The sequence below is a fragment of the Pleurodeles waltl genome, chromosome 3_1, assembly GCF_031143425.1.
Source record: "Pleurodeles waltl isolate 20211129_DDA chromosome 3_1, aPleWal1.hap1.20221129, whole genome shotgun sequence".
NCBI lineage: Eukaryota > Metazoa > Chordata > Amphibia > Caudata > Salamandridae > Pleurodeles > Pleurodeles waltl.
Window position 1 is genome coordinate 358,782,820 of NC_090440.1, and position 20,719 is coordinate 358,803,538.

A 20,719-nucleotide genomic window follows, 5' to 3' on the forward strand; every position below is an offset into this window, starting at 1 on the left:
GGGTGGAAGAAGGTAGGCGGTTTGGATGTTGGAAAATGGCAATGAAGAACTTGAGACTCCTGTCCTGGAATGTAAATGGTCTCAGGGTAAAGAGTAGGCAGAAAAGGTGCAATATTTGAGAGATGTTCCATTCGAGGTCTTGATTTTACAAGAAACTCATCTTTCCAGGGAGGAATGTTTTGAAGTTTTTAAGACATGCAGGTGGGTCCAGCAGATAGCCAGCTCAAATTGTTTGAGTGGCAGTAAAGGAGTGGCTGTTCTAATTAAGAAACATGTTAGTATTACTTTTCTGGAAGGCCCCATAGATAACTCAGGGAGGTGGGTGGTGGGGAAGCTGTCTGCTTTTGAATATCGCTTTACCTTGGTAGGATATTACGGTCCTAACAGGGATGATGTTGGGCCTTTAAGGGAACTCACAGATTCTCTTTTACAATATTTAGATCCAGTTATATGGGCAGGTGATTTTAATGTTGTTTTGAATTACGAACTAGATAGATCAGCGGGTAGTAGGTCCAAAGTAAACGAGAAAATGCAGGGTCAGATTCGGGTAATGATGTCCCAATGGGGGTTGTATGATGTTTGAAGGGATAAAAAGGTGTCAGAGAGAGGTTATTCTTATTATAATAAGAAGTATCGGCATCATTCCAGAATTGACTATTTTCTGTTGGATGTGGGTTTGAGGGACTTGGTTGAATCAGTTATACATATTGGGGCCCATTTATAAGATCACTCGGCGGTTAGTTTAGTTGTTAGGTTGCCAACAAAAAGGAGGGAACATAGGTGGACTCTAGATAGAACCTTGCTTCTGGAGGATGAGGTGGTTACTGAACTGCGGGCGGAATATTTTAGGATAAACTTGGGTTCAGCTCCTTTGGCGAAAGTTTGGGATACATTTAAGGCGTTCTTGAGGGGTTGTCGGATTAGGATTGCTGCATAAAGAAGGAAATTATAAAAGGAAGAAATAAGTAGGTTGGAGACTCAAATACAACAATGTGAGCAGGGAATGTTAATTAAGGAGCAGGGTGAGGAGTTGGGCAACTTTGTTAAGCAACGTCAGACAGCTAGCTTGGAGTTGGCAGCTCTTTTGGATCGCATGGTTAGATTGAGATGTGAAGCTAATAGCGGGATGCATTTCGAGTATAGTGAGAACAGTAGTAAATTGTTGGTCTGGAAGATAAAATCAGATAGGGTCAGGAATCGGGTGACAGAAATTCAGGATGAGAACTCAGGTTAGATTAGTAAAGATGCTGAGCAGGTGGAAGAGGGTTTTTTAAATTTCTTTAAGGATTTATATATGGAAGATTTGAAGACGTCGGAGGAGAAATTGATGGAGTGGCTTGTGGAATTAGAGTTACCGACTGGATGAAGAGGAGAGAAGATTGGTTAATGAACCGGTACGGCTTAGTGAGGTAGAAAGGGTCATCTCAGCTGGTAAATTGGGGAAGGCAGAATGACCAGATGGGTTACCGATGGAGGTTTATCGAGCTCTGGGTAGCAGCATTTTAAAAATCCTAAAGCAATTATGTGACAAGATTATGGGGGGAGATGAGAATTTTCCTCCATCTTGGAAAGAGGCGATTATTACGCTAATTGTAAAGCCCGGTAAGGACCCTAGCAAGTGTGATTCATATCGCCCAATCTCACTGTTAAATTGTGACTATAAAATCTTTGCTAAACTCCTGGCTGATAGATTGGCGACGGTGATGGGGAAACTCATACACATAGACCAGAGATGGTTTCTGAAAGGTAGGCATATGCAGGATTTGACACAGGGATTGATAGGGTCGATTGATTTAGCTACTTCATTGCATATGCCTTTGGTGGTGGTAATGGTGGATGCAACAAAAGCATTTGATAGGGTTAATTGGAGTTATTTGATGAAGGTCTGTGAATCATATAAAATCGGAGGCCAATTTATTTGAATATTGAAGAAAATCTATCAGGACCCAATCGCAAGAATATTGGTTAACGGTACACTTACTCCTTTAGTAAAGATAGAAAGAGGGACGAGACAGGGGTGTCCATTATCCCCTCTATTATTTGATCTTTATATTGAACCATTAGCCAGTAGAATTAGGAGAGATAGGAGAACATCGCCTTTCCGGTGTGGAGACCTGGTTAAGAAGGTCTCTTTATATGCAGATGATCTAATGATTTTTACAGCGAACCTAAGCCAGGCTAATCCGGTTCTACAAGTGTTAACAGAGGATTTTGGGGGGATCTCTAGCTATGCGGTTAACAGCCAAAAGACTGAAATTATGGCATGGAACATGGAACTAAATGATGAGGTAGTAAATGTAAAAAAATAAGTCAAATATTTGGGAATTACGGTAACACAGGATTTGTGTAAAATGGCAGAAATAAACCTTGCTCAGGTCATGAGAGAGGTGGACCTTTTACTGAGGAAATGGCTAAATCTTCCACTAACTATAATAGGTCGGGTTAATGTGGTAAAAATGGTGATAGTCCCTAAATTAACTTTCATTTTTAATCCATTGCCATTAATGTTTAACAAGGTTGCTTTAAAGAAGTTGCAGGGGAAAATCAGTAGTTTTATTTGGGCATCAAAAGGTGTTCGTATATCATGGAAAAAGCTCAGGAGAAAGAGAGAAAAAGGTGTGCTGGCAGCTCCTGATATTCAGTACTATGCATGGGCATACTTGTTAAAAAATGTAAGACTGAGTTTTGTTGCATGTCATCGGTCTGAACTGGGGCAGGTGTTAACTGTTATGATGGAAGGCCAGGAGGCTCAGAGAAGTTTTTTGTAAAAGTTTGGAGATCCGAAGTTCTTCAAACAAATTCGATGTAAGATATTATATGATTGGGCAGTGTTGTTGTATGAGGTGAGGAAGATTATGAAGTTGTCATATTATAATGAATATGGGCCAATTTGGGACACTCCTGGATCCCCGGAGTGGACTAAAGACGCCCTGGCTATTCCCCTGAAAGAGGCAGGTTTGTTGCAATGGAAACATCTCTGTTATAAAGGTGAACTTTGAGACTTTGATAATCTTAACATTGAGGTAGGAGGAGGGCTGTCTAAGTTCAAATATCTTCAGATGAAGTCCTGGGCTGGGAATGTAGCAGAAGAAGTGGGAAGTACTAATGTACTGATGGACCAGATGTAGCTGGATACCTCGATGAAGAAGGAAGTGGCGAAATGGTATTGGCTGATGTTGGATATTGTGGATGGGGAATTTAACCTTCCGGAAGAAAATTGGAGGGAGTGCTTGCCGGAGGTACAGCTTAAAGACCTTTGGCAAGTATCTACTACACTTCTGTATAACACGGTTAAACCGGCTATGTTAAGGAGAAATCATCTATTCTCTATCCACTGAGCCTTCTGGACTCCCAAAATATTGTCCAGGCTGAGACAAGATAACGTGGTGAGGTGTAAGAAGTGTGGTTCTGCATCAGCTGATGACTTACATATGTTTTTTGATTGCCCTTTACTTCGTACGTTTTGGCAAGAGGTGGGGGATGCAGTTAATTACATTCTTCCCTCAAGCCCAAAGTTAAGACCTTCGATTGTGATGTTTGGCTGCTCATATGAGACACAGAAGATGGGTAGAGATGGAGCTAAACTGTTGTTTTATATGATGCTGGTGGCGAGAAGGGAGATTTGTAGAAAATGGATCAGCCCTGTCCCCCCTACCTTTATTGAAAGGAAAAATTCTTTAATTTCCTATTATAAGTTTGACTGTTATAAAGTTTGTAAGAGGATCAGATTTTGGAATCAGCTGAAGCAATGGTTGGGAAGTGGGGAGGAATAAATAGATAGGAGGTGATCCTATGATTATATCCTTACCTCTGCTTTCCGCACTAGAGTTTTGGATGGAAGGTTTGTCCCGGACAGGGGTGACGTGGTTAGGGGTCAGAGGAGTGCAGTTGGGTGATGACCTTTGCTGCCCCACCTCCCCCTTCTCCCCCTATTGGTCATGTGAGGGAAATTGGGAAGACATATGAGGGTAAAAAAAAAAAAAATTGTAAGGCCCACATGGCCTTCTTGCTTTGTGATAACATTTCATTGTAAACAGATCACACCTAAAGAAACTGAGTTAACTTTTCCCAGTGAACTGATAAGGCTTCTACCCTTTACCAATGGCTCCACACTATATATAACCCATGTCAATGTAAGTAGGCAGAGCCTAGCAACAATCAGGCATACTTTTCTAAAATAAAAATATGTACACAATTACATGTGACAAAAAATATACAGCCCCTCTCAAAAGGGCCTAACAGCAATTTTCACACTGAAATTACCCCGCCTACGATGGTAATCAGTGAGATTACATGCAACTAAATACCTTTCTATGACTTGTAAAATAATGTGACCAAAATCCACTGTTAGAGGTTTACTGGCTTTACCATATGCTTTTCACAATAAATAAGGAAGGCTTACTGAAGTCATAATAACTTTACATAATAAACTGGCCAGACCTATGGTATCGGGAATAACATTTCCCTGCAGGCCAATCATCCTATAGCTGTAAATATTCGCTTGCCATCATAACAAAAAAAGGCCTACTGTACTGAGCATAAGCTTTCCCGCAAGACCACTATGGGGCATAAAGTCATAAGATCACAAATGTATAAAAATGAGGGTTGGCAAAGCAAAATAGTATCTGTCCTAACAAGGCTTAATAAGGATTCTCAAAGTGCAATTTATATATACATGTATGTAATAACAATCCACCCTTTAATGCCTACTGACTTTAATATTTGTTTTTCTCACTTAGCAATCAATTTGTCAGGTCTCCTTCCTTTATCATAACTTGTGGCCATAACCAACTTAAGCCCATTGTACAAAGTATAAAGTTTCACCAGGCAACCAGCTGGCATACAGTCATAAAACTAAAAATGTGTGCACAATTACAGTTGGCAAAGCAAAATACTATTTCTCCTAGGAGAGCCTAATAAGGCTTATTGTAGTGCATATCTTCTATTCCCACAGTTTGTTTGGGTAGATCACAAACACCAAGACCCTTTTCTTCTACATTAATGTGTGTAATTTCATGCAACACCTGCCTACAGCCTTTTGCACAGTGTATTAACAATCTATCCTATTGCCCCATGGTTTTCACAAATGTAGGCCGGGCCTACTGGCTTTGTTATAATGTTTCATAGTTGTAGGAAGTTGGCTCTGTATGTACTATTTCAAAGTAAGAAATAGCATGCACAGAGTCCAAGGGTTCCCCTTAGAGGTAAGATAGTGGCAAAAAGAGATAATTCTAATGCTCTATTTTGTGGTAGTGTGGTCAAGCAGTAGGCTTATCAGAGGGTAGTGTTAAGCATTTGTTGTACACACACAGGCAATAAATGGGGAACACACACTCAAAGACAATTCCAGGCCGATAGGTTTTTATATAGAAAAATATATTTTCTTAGTTTATTTTAAGAACCACAGGTTCAAGATTTACAAAAGATACTTTAAATGAAAGGTACTTCACTTAGGAACTTTAGGAACTTTGAATTAGCAAAATAGCATACACAGTTTTCACACAAATGGCAATAAGCAAATTTAAAACTGGACCAGTGCAATTTTCAACAGTTCCTCGGGGAGGTAAGTGTGTGTTAGTTTTGCAGGTAAGTAAACCACCTACAGGGTTCAAAGTTGAGTCCAAGGTAGCCCACCATTAGGGGTTCAGGGCAACCACAAAGTTACCACACCAGCAGCTCAGGGCCGGTCAGGTGCAGGGGTCAAAGTGGTGCCCAAAACGCATAGGCTTCAATGGAAAAGGGGGTGCCCCGGTTCTAGTCTGCCAGCAGGTAAGTACCCGCGTCTTCGGAGGGCAGACCAGGGGTGTTTTGTAGGGCACCGGGGGGGACACAAGTCAGCACAAAAAGTACTCCCTCAGCGGCACGGGGGCAGCCAGGTGCAGTGTGCAAACAGGCGTCGGTTTGCAATGTAATCCAATGGGAGACCTAGGGGTCTCTTCAGCGATGCAGGCGGGCAAGGGGGGGGGCTCCTCGGGGTAGCCAACACCTGGGCAAGGGAGAGGGCCACCTGGGGGTCGCTCCTGCGCTGGAGGTCGGATCCTTCAGGTCCTGGGGGCTGCGGGTGCAGTGTCCTTACCAGGCGTCGGGTCTTTGAAGCAGGCAGTCGCGGTCAGGGGGAGCCTCTGGATTCCCTCTGCAGGCGTCGCTGTGGGGGCTCAGGGGGGTCAACTCTGGCTACTCACGGGCTCGCAGTCACTGGGGAGTCCTCCCTGTAGTGTTTGTTCTCCACAAGTCGAGCCGGGGGCGTCGGGTTCAGAGTGCAAAGTCTTACGCTTCCGGCGGGAAACGTGTGTTCTTTCAAAGTTGCTTCTTTGTTGCAAAGATGCTTCTTTCTTGGAGCAGAGCCGCTGTCCTCAGGAGTTCTTGGTCCTTTTAGATGCAGGGTAGTCCTCTGAGGCTTCAGAGGTCGCTGGACCCTGTGGACTAATCTATACCTATAGGCAGTGTGAGGTTGGCATGGCACCCTGAGGGGAGTGCCATGTCGACTTAGTCATTTTATCCCCACCAGCACACACAATCTGGCAATCAGTGTGTCTGTGCTGAGTGAGGGGTCCCCAGGGTGGCATAAGACATGCTGCAGCCCTTAGAGACCTTCCCTGGTATCAGAGCCCTTGGTACCAGGGGTACCAGTTACAAGGGACTTACCTGGATGCCAGGGTGTGGCAATTGTGGAAACAAAAGTACAGGTTAGGGAAAGAACACTGGTGCTGGGGCCTGGTTAGAAGGCCTCAGCACACTTTCAAAAAAGCTTGTAAAACAATATACAACCCACTCAATAGGGCCACCCAAGAATGAGAGAGAAACCCCCCATGGTTTGTAAGAGTAGGTGGCCAATGTCAAAACCCTTGCCTGGCAGACACTCCATATTACAAAATAACTATCGTAGCTTCTCTAGGGAGTTGGGGACATTGCTGTTAAATCCGATATGAGACATGGGTAGACATAGGGTAGCACTTACAAAGATGCATGCTGATTAGCAAATATAACATATGGTGCCACAACTGCAGTAGCCGAGATGGGTAACACCAGGGGTGATGGCGAATCTTGCTCCCTAAAGGAGGGGCTTGTACCTATCCTGCTTGCAGAAGACATTTTTGGGCAGGGTTAGGACATGTCCCATATCACTATTGATTAGGGGAGAATGACACTGCTGGAAGCATTCAAAATGCAAAAAGCATATGTGACGAAGCTTACCCTGTGGTGCCTTCCAGAGTTTAATAGGATTATCACATAAGATAAATATTGATATATGGTGAGAGGCAGACTGATGGGGTTAGGGGACCTTTATGTAGTGAATTTAGCACGCATGTTTGAGGAAACTAGAGAGAAAGTTAGGGCCATATGTACGAACACATTTTCCCATTGACACAGAATGGGAAAAACCCTTTGCTACATCTGGCCCTTAGTTTCTAGTATTCCAGTGTGTAGTGAGAAACGAAGGTGTGGAAGAAGGAGGCATCAGATAGAGACACACAAAGTCTTGCAGATTCTCACCATGCATATCTTAGGTTGTGGATGACAATAATCTTCTACCAGACAATTCTGAAATCTAGGGTCCCAGACTTTAGTAGGTAAAGGTTAAGTGGGAGACAGCCATTGGGCAGGAATATAACAGACATTGGATTAGAGTGACCTACCTGACCATGAAGAAACGGGATTGGATATTTGCTAGACTCAACAGTGAGAGCCTCTGGTGCAAGCAGACTGATTCTCACGTTGTTTCCTCTGGCTTTGAGATTCCAGATTCTCCACACATACTGGGAAGGAGTGACGGTCATGCTCTCAATGTTTATAAATTTAGAGATAGTTTAGTCTCCGTCTACATGGTTTACTGGGTTAATCGCAAGGCCTCAAAAGTTGAAATGGACATGCAGATTTGGCCCTACTTGCTGCAAAATGTCCTGGAGGTCTTTGGGAGTACTAGATAGAGGAAAGTGGCTGAGGAAGATAAAAAGATAGGTGAAGGCTGAACACACAGTGATGACAGCCCCACACCATTTGTGAAGACCAGACATACTAATAGTATACGACCTTATAACCAACTCCAACCCACGCAATTGTACTGCTAAATAATGAGTACAAAAATATTGTGGAAGACTAATATCATTGGCAAAATAATGAGTGATAAAATATCAAAAGAACAGTGCACAGGGAGAAGTATAGATTTACACTTTTTAACTTCACATCTATATACCTTGATGCCATATATCTTAAAGGTTCTTCAATGTGGAGTTAGGCATAAAAAATTTATACATACTTGAATTTCTCATATTTTGTCTCTCGATATTAGTGTCCCACGAAATCATGGGGTCTACCTTCATGAGATGTACCACCCCACGACAGTCATGGAACCCATTGCAGACACTGATTGCACCTATTAACCACTCAGCGGTTCACTGTTGTTGGTATCTTACGCGGAATGGATAATACATTTAGTTAAGCTGACAGGCACGTAGACCTTGTACAAAATTGTGCTTATACTGAACTTACAAGTGAACTGCCAGCAATTATTGCTACACGTTTATCAAAAATAAAAATTCCATAATAAATGATGACCCGATAGTTCTGTAATGAACAGAGCAACTCTTACATGTAGATGGTCCGAAGTCAATGACATCACTGCTTCATTGGAATGATGAAGCCTCTCAAACAAAATTGTGTCAGCGCCTTTGGTGTAGAGTTTTATCTGTCCTTGGGGATTGCGAACTGAAATATGGAAACAAAAGAAAATATCAGAATGACAATATTTCAAGCAATGCCTCCATGAAACATCTACATTTGAGAGGAAGCATTCATCCAGTATTCTACCACATTTGTACAGAGACAGGGCCGATTCCTAGAAAACTGCCCGTTTTATTAAAAAGTAATCAAAGTATATTCTGCATATTAAATTACATAAAGCCCACCTAACGAATGGGTTCAATCGCTCTTATATACATGTCTTCAGAAAACCCATCTCCAAAGAAGAGGGTATTCTATATTTAAAAGTTAGATTAACCTTAATTTGTTACTTTCCTTGTAACTCGTTCATTTTGACGGCTTTTAATTGAGTAAAGAGCAGTGCAGTCACCCACCATAAAATACTCAAAATAAAGAGCACGAGTTGATAATCGTATTACTGCTACCTCAAACATATTCCTTGTCACAATCCTTACCACACGTCATTGAATAAGCAGTTAAAAACCTCATAATAAACAGCTATCTAAAAGATGTGCCAGACAATGGTGTCCTTTAATAACACAAGAATAGTGTCACAGACATTAGTACACCATACTGAAACAGGCACAACTGCTCATGACCCACCATAAAAAGTAATCCCAAAAGAATGTACGTGGATTATTCTAGGTAACCGAACGGAACTAGGCCCCTTGTGCCTATAAACGTGAGAAAATATACACCTTGTACTACTGATAGTTGGGTCAGCGGAGGTGGGGCACAGTGACCAGGTGCAGGGTCGGGATCTGACCAAGGTCAGAGCAAGGTTGTTGTTGCACTGTCACTGAGGCACCACTGCGAGGCCAGGGAGGCCACAGTGGAGGCAGCATCAGCTAACAGCATTCTCGCAAGAACACAGTGCTGGACAGCTAGCTTCCACGTATGTTTACCAATCGTGTACCAAATCCACTAACTGAAAGTCACTACCAACCGATTTTCATCTTAGGCCAATGCTCCATAAAACACAGAGAACGATTGGGAGAATGAAGCAGTCCTTTCCAGTTCAGTTCAGTTGTTAGTCTCTGTAGAAATATATGGGAAACTTATTCCTCTAGGATAGACAGTTATGGGGAAAGCAATGCTAAGGCAATTTAAGGTTCTAAAGTGATGTGTGTAACCAGAGAAATTGGGTTGTTGGTTGACTGCGGTGTGAGTCCTAATCAAGCAACAACCACAGTCCCTTGCACACTGAACCACAAAAAGTCACTAAATTAACCTGTGCCCTGTGCCTAACTCTATGTAGTTTGACACAAAAAGCAGTCACGCTTAACTCTGAGGACATGTATAAACAATGTGTGCAGCACACAAACAGTAATAAAGTGAAAATAGAACAAAAGAAAAATCCCAAACAAATTTAGAAAAATAAGTACATTTTAATAAACTTACAGTAAAACAACAAAAATCCGATCAGCAGAACCAGCATCATGAATTTTTAAAGTTTTTAGTAAAAACTAGCACCTAAAAGTTCAAAGCATCAACTGCGGACTTCTACTTGCATGAGACCAGGTCAAAGTCGAAAAATATGGCAGACCACTATGGAGCGCTATTCGGATACAAGAAGTGGATTGTGCCTAGTCATCAGTCACCTTCATATTTGGAAGAAATTCTGAAAACAAGTGTCTTAGAAGGTATTTCAGCAGGGCAAGGCTGAAGAGGGTACCTGAGATGGGAGCTTTGTCATCGAATGGCCTTGGGTCAATGTCGCAGTGAAGATTTCTCCATTTGTGCTTAGTCACAGAAATGGAGGTCGAAAATCTCCATTAGGCAGATGGCTGTAGCTCAAGCCAGTTCCATGTGGTTGGATAACCCTTTAGCGAATGACCACTGAAATGGATTTGCTGATGCAGAGAAGAACATTGCAGGAGAAGCTGTAAAGTCAATCTGACTGGTGATGCACCTCAGGAGATAGGGGAGCAAGTAGGTCCTGGTCTCCTCCTGCTTCTCAGAGCACAAACAAGAAACCAGGATTGGTGTGACATCTCCTGAGGGGTTCAGGACTCACCCAGGCTGGGTCCAGGTGTGAGTTCAAGATGGTGAGAGCCTTTTATGTCCCTGTGGCTTTGAACATCATGCCAGAAAACTAGCATTTGGAGTCACTTCTGGTAGTGGGTGCGGGTGAAGATGCAGGGCTCAACAGCAAGGGCTTGTCTCTGACAGTTCAAGGCAGGGTCCAGGCAGCCAAGCAGTCTTTCCAGGTGTAGCAGCAGTCTAGCAGAGTGTACGGCAGGTTACAGCAGCAGGAAGTCCTCAGAGTCCTTTCTCAGATCCAGAAGTAAAATAAAGAGTGGGTTTGAAAGTCCTATTTTTATACCCTGATGCTCTTCTTCTGGAAAGTGGAAGAAGCCTCTGGAAAGGTTCTTTGAAGTTCCTGGAATTTCCTGACTGTCCTACCCCGGCTTCATACTAGCTGCATTAAAAATACAGGGCCGTTAGGACCTTTGTGTGAAGGTAGAGAACAGCTTATTCGGTTGTAAGTGGGGCTGTTCTAAGCTCCACCCCTCATCCTGCCAGCAAATGGTCCATTCAGGCACACCTAATCTCTCTATATTATGACTGTCTGGGAGGAATTCATAAAGACTCTCAGCTACACCCACTTATGTGACTAAATACAGGCTGCAGGCACAAAAGGGCTAAGGGCAAGAAAGTGGCACCTTTCTAAAACTGCAAAAACAACAAGGTGTTGGATGGAATGCTTGAATTAATCTGAGCCACTGGTAATTACTCAGGATGCATCCCAATTTATTGTTTTTGCCCACCATGCCACCTTGATTTGGACCCAGCCATATGCAAATCAGTCTTGACGCTTTTCCTCATGGGAACAGTCCAGGCTGAATTGCCAAGCCAAATCCTCCTTGATCGAGAACACAAGCAAATTAGGACTGGTTTCGCCATGATAAGGACTCTTCAGCCAGGTATAGCTTGGTTCCAGTGGCACAGTTAACCTGGGACCTAGGTCTGGGCATACCTGGCGCACTTAAGACAGCAAATTCAAAAACAAGAAGATGACAGAAGGAATGCTAGAATTAATCTCAGCCACTGGCAATCGCTCCGGCTGCAACCCAATCAACTGTTTTTTGACCACCATGCCATCTCAGTTTGGACCCAGCCTTTCTAAAAGGGGTATTTTCAAAATTGTAATAAAAAATAGAAGTTCTGCGCTAAAGAGAGTTTATCCATTACAATTTCATAGGTATCAAACATTCCCCCAATCAGGCATTACACTTTTTTCGATGTTATAAAGAATCCAAATTCCTAATGTTATCCTATGGGATAGGGTAGGCCTCACAGCAGTGAAAAACACATTTGAGAGTTTTTCACTACCAAGAGGTATAAAACTTAAAAGTAGGGGTGGACAGAGCTTGTGGAGTTTCACTCTGCAGAATTCTTTCAGAAAAACTCAGCAAGATTCTGCAGAATTTCGCCAACAGACAGAAAATATGCTTCTCTTGCTGCAATTTAGCACCGACAGAATGAGCATCACTGAAATTCAGAATGAATGGTGCCATGTGTTGCGTAAGAGCATGTGGCCAGCATGCATGTTCTGGTGCCTCGGACGAGAAAAATTTGGCAATGTGGTGATTTTCGGAATTTGTCTAGAACTCTGTGTTAAAGAGTAACGTGGAGTAATTCCACCAAATCCGATGGCCGGAACAGAACATTCCACCCACCCCTATCTAAAAGTACATGCCCAACCTTTTAATTACAATGCACAATGCCCTATATGCTACCTTAGGCCTACCTTAGGAGTGACTTGTATGTAATACAAGGGAAGCTTAAGACTTGGCAATCATGTTTAAAAGCCAAGTCGACATGTCAGTTTAAAAAATGCATTCAGGTTGCAATGGCAGGCCTGGGACTTGTTTTAAGGTTTTACCTAAATAGATTGCATAATACGTGCTGCAGGCCCACTAGCAACATTTAATTTACGGGCCCTGGGTAATATTGTATACCACTCTACAAGGGACTTCTAACTAAATTAAACATGTCAATTAGGTATATGCCAAGCAAACCATGCACAAGCACTTTAGCACTAGTTGGCAGTTGCAAGTGCACAGAGTCCTAAGGCCAACAAAAAAGAATTTCAGCAAAAATTGGAGGTAAGTAGACGAAATATTTTGGGCTTGCAGAGCTGCCCTGGCGAATTAGGATCTCTGCCACCTCCAGACCGCTGTGATCCATGATCCTAGAGGTGCTGGCGGTTTTCTGGCGGTCCAACTGCCAGGGTTTTAATGTGGCGGTTGGACTGCCACATTGGCAACAGTCCAGACCGTCACTGCGACTGTGGCTGTCTCTAGACCACCAGATTCGTAATGAGCCCCATATTCCCATGGGATGTAGATTTTGGGGCCCAATGTTTATGTCAAATTATATGGTGATAACAATACTTTGGTACCCTACCCCGTGGTGGCAGTATTTCAGAACAAAATATTGAGATTAAATGAAAGTATCTTTATTTTGGCAAACCAATCCAATCGCACAAGATATAATGTTATAAACTTCTAACAATTGCTGGAGGATTTGGAAAGTGAAAAATTAAATGAACTGAGAAAGGAACAAGTTGAATAAAATGAATTTCATGAAAATGTTCTCTCCCTATAAGATGCTCCTCTGCACAAAAGCTCAAATTCTTGTCAGCTCTATCTGATATAGGACACACGGTGCTCTCCATTACAAGATTGTTAGTACACACCAAACCTGCAGGACCTATTAGGAGCGTGGCCAAGTGTAAAAGGGTCTATATACCCTGATGCCAGGATACTACCATATCCTTTATTTACCAGGATTGCAGAATTACCTGATCCTAGTCTATCACTCCTATCCCATTCAGCTGCATCTGTTGTAGCAGTACAGGAGGGAAAAGGGCCTAAGGAATCCATACTCTCACTGGGCTTAGATCCAACGACCATGGCAAATCTCCCTTCAAGTGTTCTGATACTGTGCTTACAGACACATATGCCAGTGTCTTTGGCTAAGTTTGCACTTTATAAAAACCACATATTTACATACTCCCTACAACTGCAAGATCAAATGCAAAAGATGGTATATCCTAACTTTACGCACACAGCTCTCTCCACGAAACCACTAAAGATGGTGCCACCACGTTAGTGCATTAGTAGTCATTTCCTATTTCATTTACGTATATTATTCATTATAACTCATAACCGTTGCTTAAGTTGAAAAGTTCTTATAAAGCGTGCAGAGTCCTAGGGCCAGTAAAAACGAGATCAGCAAAAAAGGAGGAAGAAGGCAAAATGTTTGGAGGATACCTCCCTATGACTTACAGGTCTAACAGCCATTGTTCAACATCTATCTTTTTTAGGATCTTTCAGTTTCCTTTGCAAATTATTCAGACAAGCTATGTCGCAGGTACACTTATCAGGAAAGGACCTCCTTGTTAGGATGTTATTCTGAAAATAAAGCATCAACTCATAAAAACAAAATACTAATAATTAATTCACTTTGCGCACCTCATGCAGATGGAAATAGATGTTCTGCTCTGCGCTGAGCAAACAAAACCCATCATTTTACATTCCATGAAGTGCTTCGTTTCCCTGAATTTGTGAAGAATTCTTTGGCGGATACCCACAATCTTGGTTTGTATTTGTGCAGAAGAGGGGGTCCAAGAATCATTAGGGATCCTGGTTAGTCAAATAAGTAAGTAAACAGTAGTCACTAATACAAAGATGAGCAATTATCAGTGCAACCAAATGGTAATTTTAATATAGACTAAAAAAAAAGATAAAGTGAGTGCCAGTGAAAAACGTGCTCGGTTCTCTCTTGAGGAGTGCTACACATGTTACTAAGGTGATCAGTGTGCGTTATAATGCGTTCAAGACAAACATGGCCCGCATAATTATGGTACAAAATATTTTTGGGTATATGGCGGTAAGGCACTGGGCCCTTTCTGGGTGGCTGCCTCACACCCTAGGTCTAGACAAAGTTGAATGCAGAGCTGAAACTACTTGTTTCCTAAACCCGTAATCATAGTTGATGCAGCTTCCGATTCTTATAGCCGATAGAAATGTACAGGACTGCGCTGCCTACAGATACTACAGTCTGTGATTACTGCTATGAAAGTTCTTACTAAATTTGAAATCATTGAAAACATATTGCGCTAAAGTAGTCCCTCAATTCATCTTGGAGCTGAAATTTGGGGTGGCAAACTTCGCTGGATTATAAAATCGACAGAAGTTAAAATGTGAAGCATGCCATTGCTATTGCTCACAAGGATGCTTGTAAGTGCAATTAAAAGAGAACTGAGTGTATTTCTACAGCCCCAACGCCACTAATAAAGCCTGTAACATGTTGTTGTTCATTTACAAGATCTATGTATGTGCAGGCTAATAGGACACTTTCCTCAAGTGCTACATAGAGCAACAACAATCATGAGTGGCTATACATTATGAAAGGAGGAAATATTTGTTGACGTTGTACTCTCAATGTGATTCATTAGGAGAATGTTGTTAAACACAGATGCATCTCTTTGCTGTTTAAAAAAGGATTGAACACTAAGTTTACCATTTATGGGAGAAGTCTGACTTACTGTCAACACGTATAATTTGCAGATGCAATTAATGGATCATATGCCTTCTTCAAAAGGCATTTATATGGAAATAACCCAGCAGTTCAGAATTTATTTTCGTGAAAAAAAGAACATGGAATCATTCACTGCCCTTTGTTCGTAGTCTTTAGAATTAAATATCTAAGTGCATTTTTGGCATTTATCGAAGATTAGTTAGATGAATAGAAGATGTCCTTTTACTGTCAAGATTTACAAAAGTCAGTATTTTTTTTAATGCCCTACGTTTTACTCTGAATTGGGATAATCATGTAAGTGTATGACAGTTTTTTTAGGATGTAGTATTTTGTATATTTTCTGTGTTTTAATAATTATATTTTTATGACCTGTATAGTAACTACAAGACTAAAATACTGCATAGTAGGCATCGTGAACTCTGACAGGGGCTTCTGTGCTGTTCTGTGCATCCAAAGACTCACTTCTAGCCCAACCAGAATGTGGCTAGGATGTTGTTCTTTGATAAAGTGCTCTGTTTTCTTTGACGTAACATCTAGTTGTAGGGGACCTTACTGCTGTTTTTGCACTGGTGACTCCTAATGAGTGTAGGTGACAGCGCTGAACAAAGGCCCACCCCTATCCTGCCCAGAAGTCATCATAATTCTTTTATGAACACAGAAACATTGAATGCTGGAAATATCAAACAGCAAAACATAACTCACTGTACTTTGTTGCATCAATTCTGATAACTTAATGAGAAGCTAGAAAACAGTATGACGTGTATGTTCATTATATTTGCATTACGTGAGAATTGAATGAGATGACTGTAGAATCTCAGCATGTGACTCAGTGACCAAGAACATCACTGAAGGGCAGAGAGTACTCACTGAAATGTACATGTGATTTAACAACCATAGGTGAGGGTCTGGAAAAGAGTGAGCTTCAACAAGGTAACTAATACTTTAAGGAAATAACTGTGTGAATTTCGTGAGAATGGGATGCATCAATTAGGGTGAAGTGCTTGTTGGACTTCGCATTTGATCACATTTGTTCAGTGCCTAGAGGAGGTGTTCCAGTAGTAGCCCTGCTTCATACGTGGTTAAGCCAGCAGCGGCTCCTCTGTTAATGCGGAGGAGCGTCACCCTACTGCATTGTGCAGTGCAGAAAAAGGAAAAATAAAACGATAATAACACAAAATTATCATTTTTATTTTTCCCGGAGCCAGGTTAGGACAGGGCGAGGCTGGGATGGAGGAGGAGTGCAGTGTGTAGGGGTGGCGCAGCGACGTTTAAAGAACACGCATAGACTGGTCAATTTGCTGCCACACTCGGAACTGCGTCACCACAGTTCCGTCCTTTATTTATAGCTTGGTGCTCCGTGCCCCTCCCGGACACGCTGAGCACGCTACTGAGACACGGAGAGCCCGAGTGGCTCTCCGTTCACTCTTTACATCCCTCCCATGTTTTACTCCACATGGACATGGATAAACCAAATGAACTTAAACAAAAGGTGAAAACATTTTCATACGAAACAACCATCAATATAAAATTGAATGAATAAACACAAATAGTCAATAACTGAGAACACTACAAATTTGTTCCTTAGCACTCTAAACCTTCATGTCGCTCGCAAAGTCCAAATTAGACGACTGGAGATCATTGCACCCTGTTCAACAAACGAAGTCTCTCAGCTGACTATTCGGCACAGGGTTAGGGCGCAAGTCATACCTCGCACTTCTAGTGCTACCACTCCCGTGTTCAAGAACACAACCAGGTCTAGTTTGCTCGATCCTTGTTGGCTCTGTAGCATCCTTCCTTTCCTCAGCCGGTAGTGGTAAATCATCGGAAAAGTCCTCTATCTCTCCTTCATCATTGGTCAACTCTTTCAGACCAGCCCTCTTAAAATGTGATACGTTTCGTGTTACCCTCTTTCTCCCTCTTGCGGCAGTTATCATGGACCCTTTTATGCCAATTACTTCCCATACATCCGGCTCAAACGGCGTTCAGAACTTTCCTCCTCCTCGCCGATGTTTCACGACCACTCGATCCCCTTCTTGGAACCCTCGATATTTTGCTCGCCGTCCGACACTTGCTCGTTGGTTGGTAGCTTCTCGCCGGTTCTGAGTGGCTTTTACGTCCAATGCAGGGGGTCTCCACTTAGGACCGGAGGGAATACAATCACGTGGAGACACTTTGAACATCAAAGAGGAGAGAGCACAGCCAGTGGTGCTATGAGGCGTTTGACGGTACGCACTCAAAAACTGATACAGACATTGTTCACTATTTTCATTTTGCTCTACTGAAATCCTTAGAGCTCTGTTCAAGGTTCGCATGAACCTTTCCACGTCCCCGTTTGCCTGAGGCCAGTAAGGCATTATCTTACGATGACGAATTGCCAGACAGTCAAGGTACGACCTAAACTCTTGCCCTTGGAAAGGAGGACCATTATCAGTTCGGATTTCGTCAGGCAAACCAAACAAAGCAAACGTCTTTTGTAGAACGGGCCGTACATTTTCAAACGCCGTTGACGCTATAACTTCCACCACTGGGAACTTGGTATATGAATCAATCAAAACAGCAGTCAGTCTGCCATCTGGGAAACTCCCAAAGTCCATGCTCACTTTAGCCCAGGGTTTCAGAGTGGCTGGTTCAGTTACTACTGGGCAACTCGAAGGCTCTATTGACGTGATAATGCAGGAATGACATCTCCCTACCATTTCATCAACCTGAGTATCCATACCCGGGAACCAAACTTTCGCCCGTAGTCTTGCTTTGGTTTTAGCAGCCCCTTGGTGCCCTTGATGAGCCAACTCGATCACCTTCGACCAGAGACATTGGGGAAGCACGATTCGCCTTCCTCTTAGAACCAACCCATCATTGTCAGTAGATAACTCATCACGCACCTTCCAAATACTCTGCATAGCGACTCTTTGATCAGGGCAGGACATGTGGGTCTTCTCTAGAAAATATTTCCACCTTTTGTGACTCAACGCTTCTTTGACGTGACTCAACATTACATCTTCCTGGGTAGCATTCACAATGTCAGTTACGAGAAGTGCATTAGGGCATGCCGACTGCACAACCATGCTAACAAAAAGTTCAGTGTTTTTTTCATCTTGTTCTTGATGACCATCAAACAGCTTTGGAGGAGGGTGTCGAGACAGATAATCTGCAGGATTATTCACACCAGGCCGATATACAACCGTGAATCTATAAGGTTGAAGTAGAACAGCCCATCGTTCAATTCTCAGAGGTGCCAAACGTGTACTACCCGCAAACAAGGGGACTAACGGCTTGTGGTCAGTCACTACTTGAAACTCGTGCCCATACAAATATAGGTGGAAATGGCGGCACGCCCAACGAATGGCTAGAGCTTCACGCTCGATTTGCGCATACCGGGTTTCAACCGTCGACAGTGCCCTACTAGCGTAGGCAACAGGGACCCATTCTTGATGCCTCTGTTCTTGTAAGAGCACAGCTCCAAGCCCAACGGGGCTCGCATCCACCACCACTTCAGTTTTCCTACCGGGGTTGAAATAAGCCATAGTCGCTTTATCCAGCAACGCATTTTTAATGTCCACAAATGCTTGTTGCGCATCCGGAGTCCAGTCCCACCGATGTTGCCCTTTTGTTAGTCGTCAAAGAGGTTCAGACATGGTGGCAAGTTGTGGTATAAACCTTCCGCAATACGTGGCCATCCCTAGAAAGCTACGAACTTCCGTTGGATTTTGCGGAACAGGGGCTTGACGGATCGCTTCAGCTTTCCGTGGGTCCACTTGCAGACCATCTTTTGAAAATATATATCTGAAAAACTCTACCGAGTTTTGATAGAAAGCACATTTCTTCATATGAAGTGTTAGCCCTGCTTCCATCAATCGATTCAACGTTGACCGTAAATGACGATGATGCTCTTCTCTCGTCTTGGAGTAGATCAAGATATCATCACTTAAGTTAATTACCCCTGGCAATCCGGACAACGTTTCTCGAATCGCATTCTGAAATACTTCAGCAGCTGACGACACTCCAAAACTCAGTCTCTTGTACCTTCTTAGCCCCACATGTGTCGAGAAAGAAGTAATGTTCCTACTTTCAGGGTCCAACTCCAGCTGATGATACCCCGCATTAAGATCCAACTTGGAGAACCACTGGGCTCCATTCAGATCCGCAATAATGTCATCCATAGTGGGGGTTATGTGCCTCTCTCTCTTGATAGCCTTGTTTGGCAGGCGCATGTCAACACATAGACGAATCGCTCCCGGCTGTTTCGGTTTCGGTGCGATCACCAACGGTGATACCCATGGCGTAGGCCCATCCACTTTTTCAATGACTCCTTGTTCTTCCAACGACCGCAACTCTTCCTCAACAACCGGCCGTAGATGAAAAGGCACCCGCCGATGTCGTAGAGCCACAGGAATCACATTGTGGTCTATGTGCAACTTGATGCGTTTTCCTTTCAAACGTCCTAAACCCTCAAACAACTGCGAGAATTCATGGAGGAGGCGTTCCACTTGAGTGTCATATATTTGACACGCAAAGAATACCAGCTCTAACTCTTCAGCCGTGTGACACCCTAGCAAAGTGCCACGATCCCCGGCTACGACATAGAACTTTGCCTCTTCTGATCTATCTCCACTGCTTACGGCCACTTCCACGATTCCTTTGAGGGGAAGGGGCTCTCTTCCCCCATAATTATATATTTTAGTAGCTGTTGACGTAAGTGGCGGGGCAGGTACTAACTTTTTGAAGAGGGTTTCATCCATGACATTGACAGACGCTCCAGTGTCAATGAGTACAGAAACCCGCGTGCCATTGACGTAGAAATCACTCATGGGCGGCGGCCTCTTTTTTCCTGGTTTTCCTCCCGTGAAAGATATTACAAAAATGTCCTCATCTTCATCTTCCTCAAATACCGGACCACTCGCTGTCGCCTGATCCCTTCCTTCCTCCACACTTTTGGATACAGCTCTGACATTTGTTTCTCTTCCTTTTTGTTCACCTGGCTTGTTTCTCCTGGACCTGCACATTTTCGCAAAATGGTTCGGCTTACCACAGCGGTTACACGATTGCCCTTTTGCGGGGCACCCAGCATTCGATCGATGTTCATAACCACAGCTTCCGCAGGCTCTCTCGCTAGGTTTAGCGGGGTTCAGCTTACGAGGTGTTGCCGGACGTGTCTGGACGGCATCCACTTGTTCCTCTTTGACTTGAACCACGCGAGTCGAGGACGCTGCAGCCATTGACTGACCTCTCACTGCCGCCATAGCATCTGCTCGTACCGCTGATAGTTCGTGCGACCTCGCCAGAATCAGAATGTCATCAAGGGACATTCCCTGTTGCCGAAGAATACGTTTTCTCAAAGCATTCGACCGACATCCTTGAATGATCTGTGCTCGGATCTCTTCTTGTTGGTTGAGACCCGTGCACGAGCTCACCAGTTTTCTCAACCTGGCATAAAACATATCCATCGATTCAACTTCTGTCTGTTGCG

The 20,719-nt window shown here is 43.2% G+C and overlaps 1 protein-coding gene across 1 annotated transcript in view; it reads right to left on the reverse strand.

Moving 5' to 3' along the window:
• Positions 1-20,719, reverse strand: part of ATP8B4 (ATPase phospholipid transporting 8B4 (putative)) — a 2,552,767-nt gene that overhangs the window by 987,081 nt on the left and 1,544,967 nt on the right. Inside the window, exon 16 of the mRNA XM_069222521.1 lies at positions 8,591-8,706. Coding sequence (XP_069078622.1) covers positions 8,591-8,706 — 116 coding nt within the window. The remainder of the gene's footprint in view (positions 1-8,590; positions 8,707-20,719) is intronic.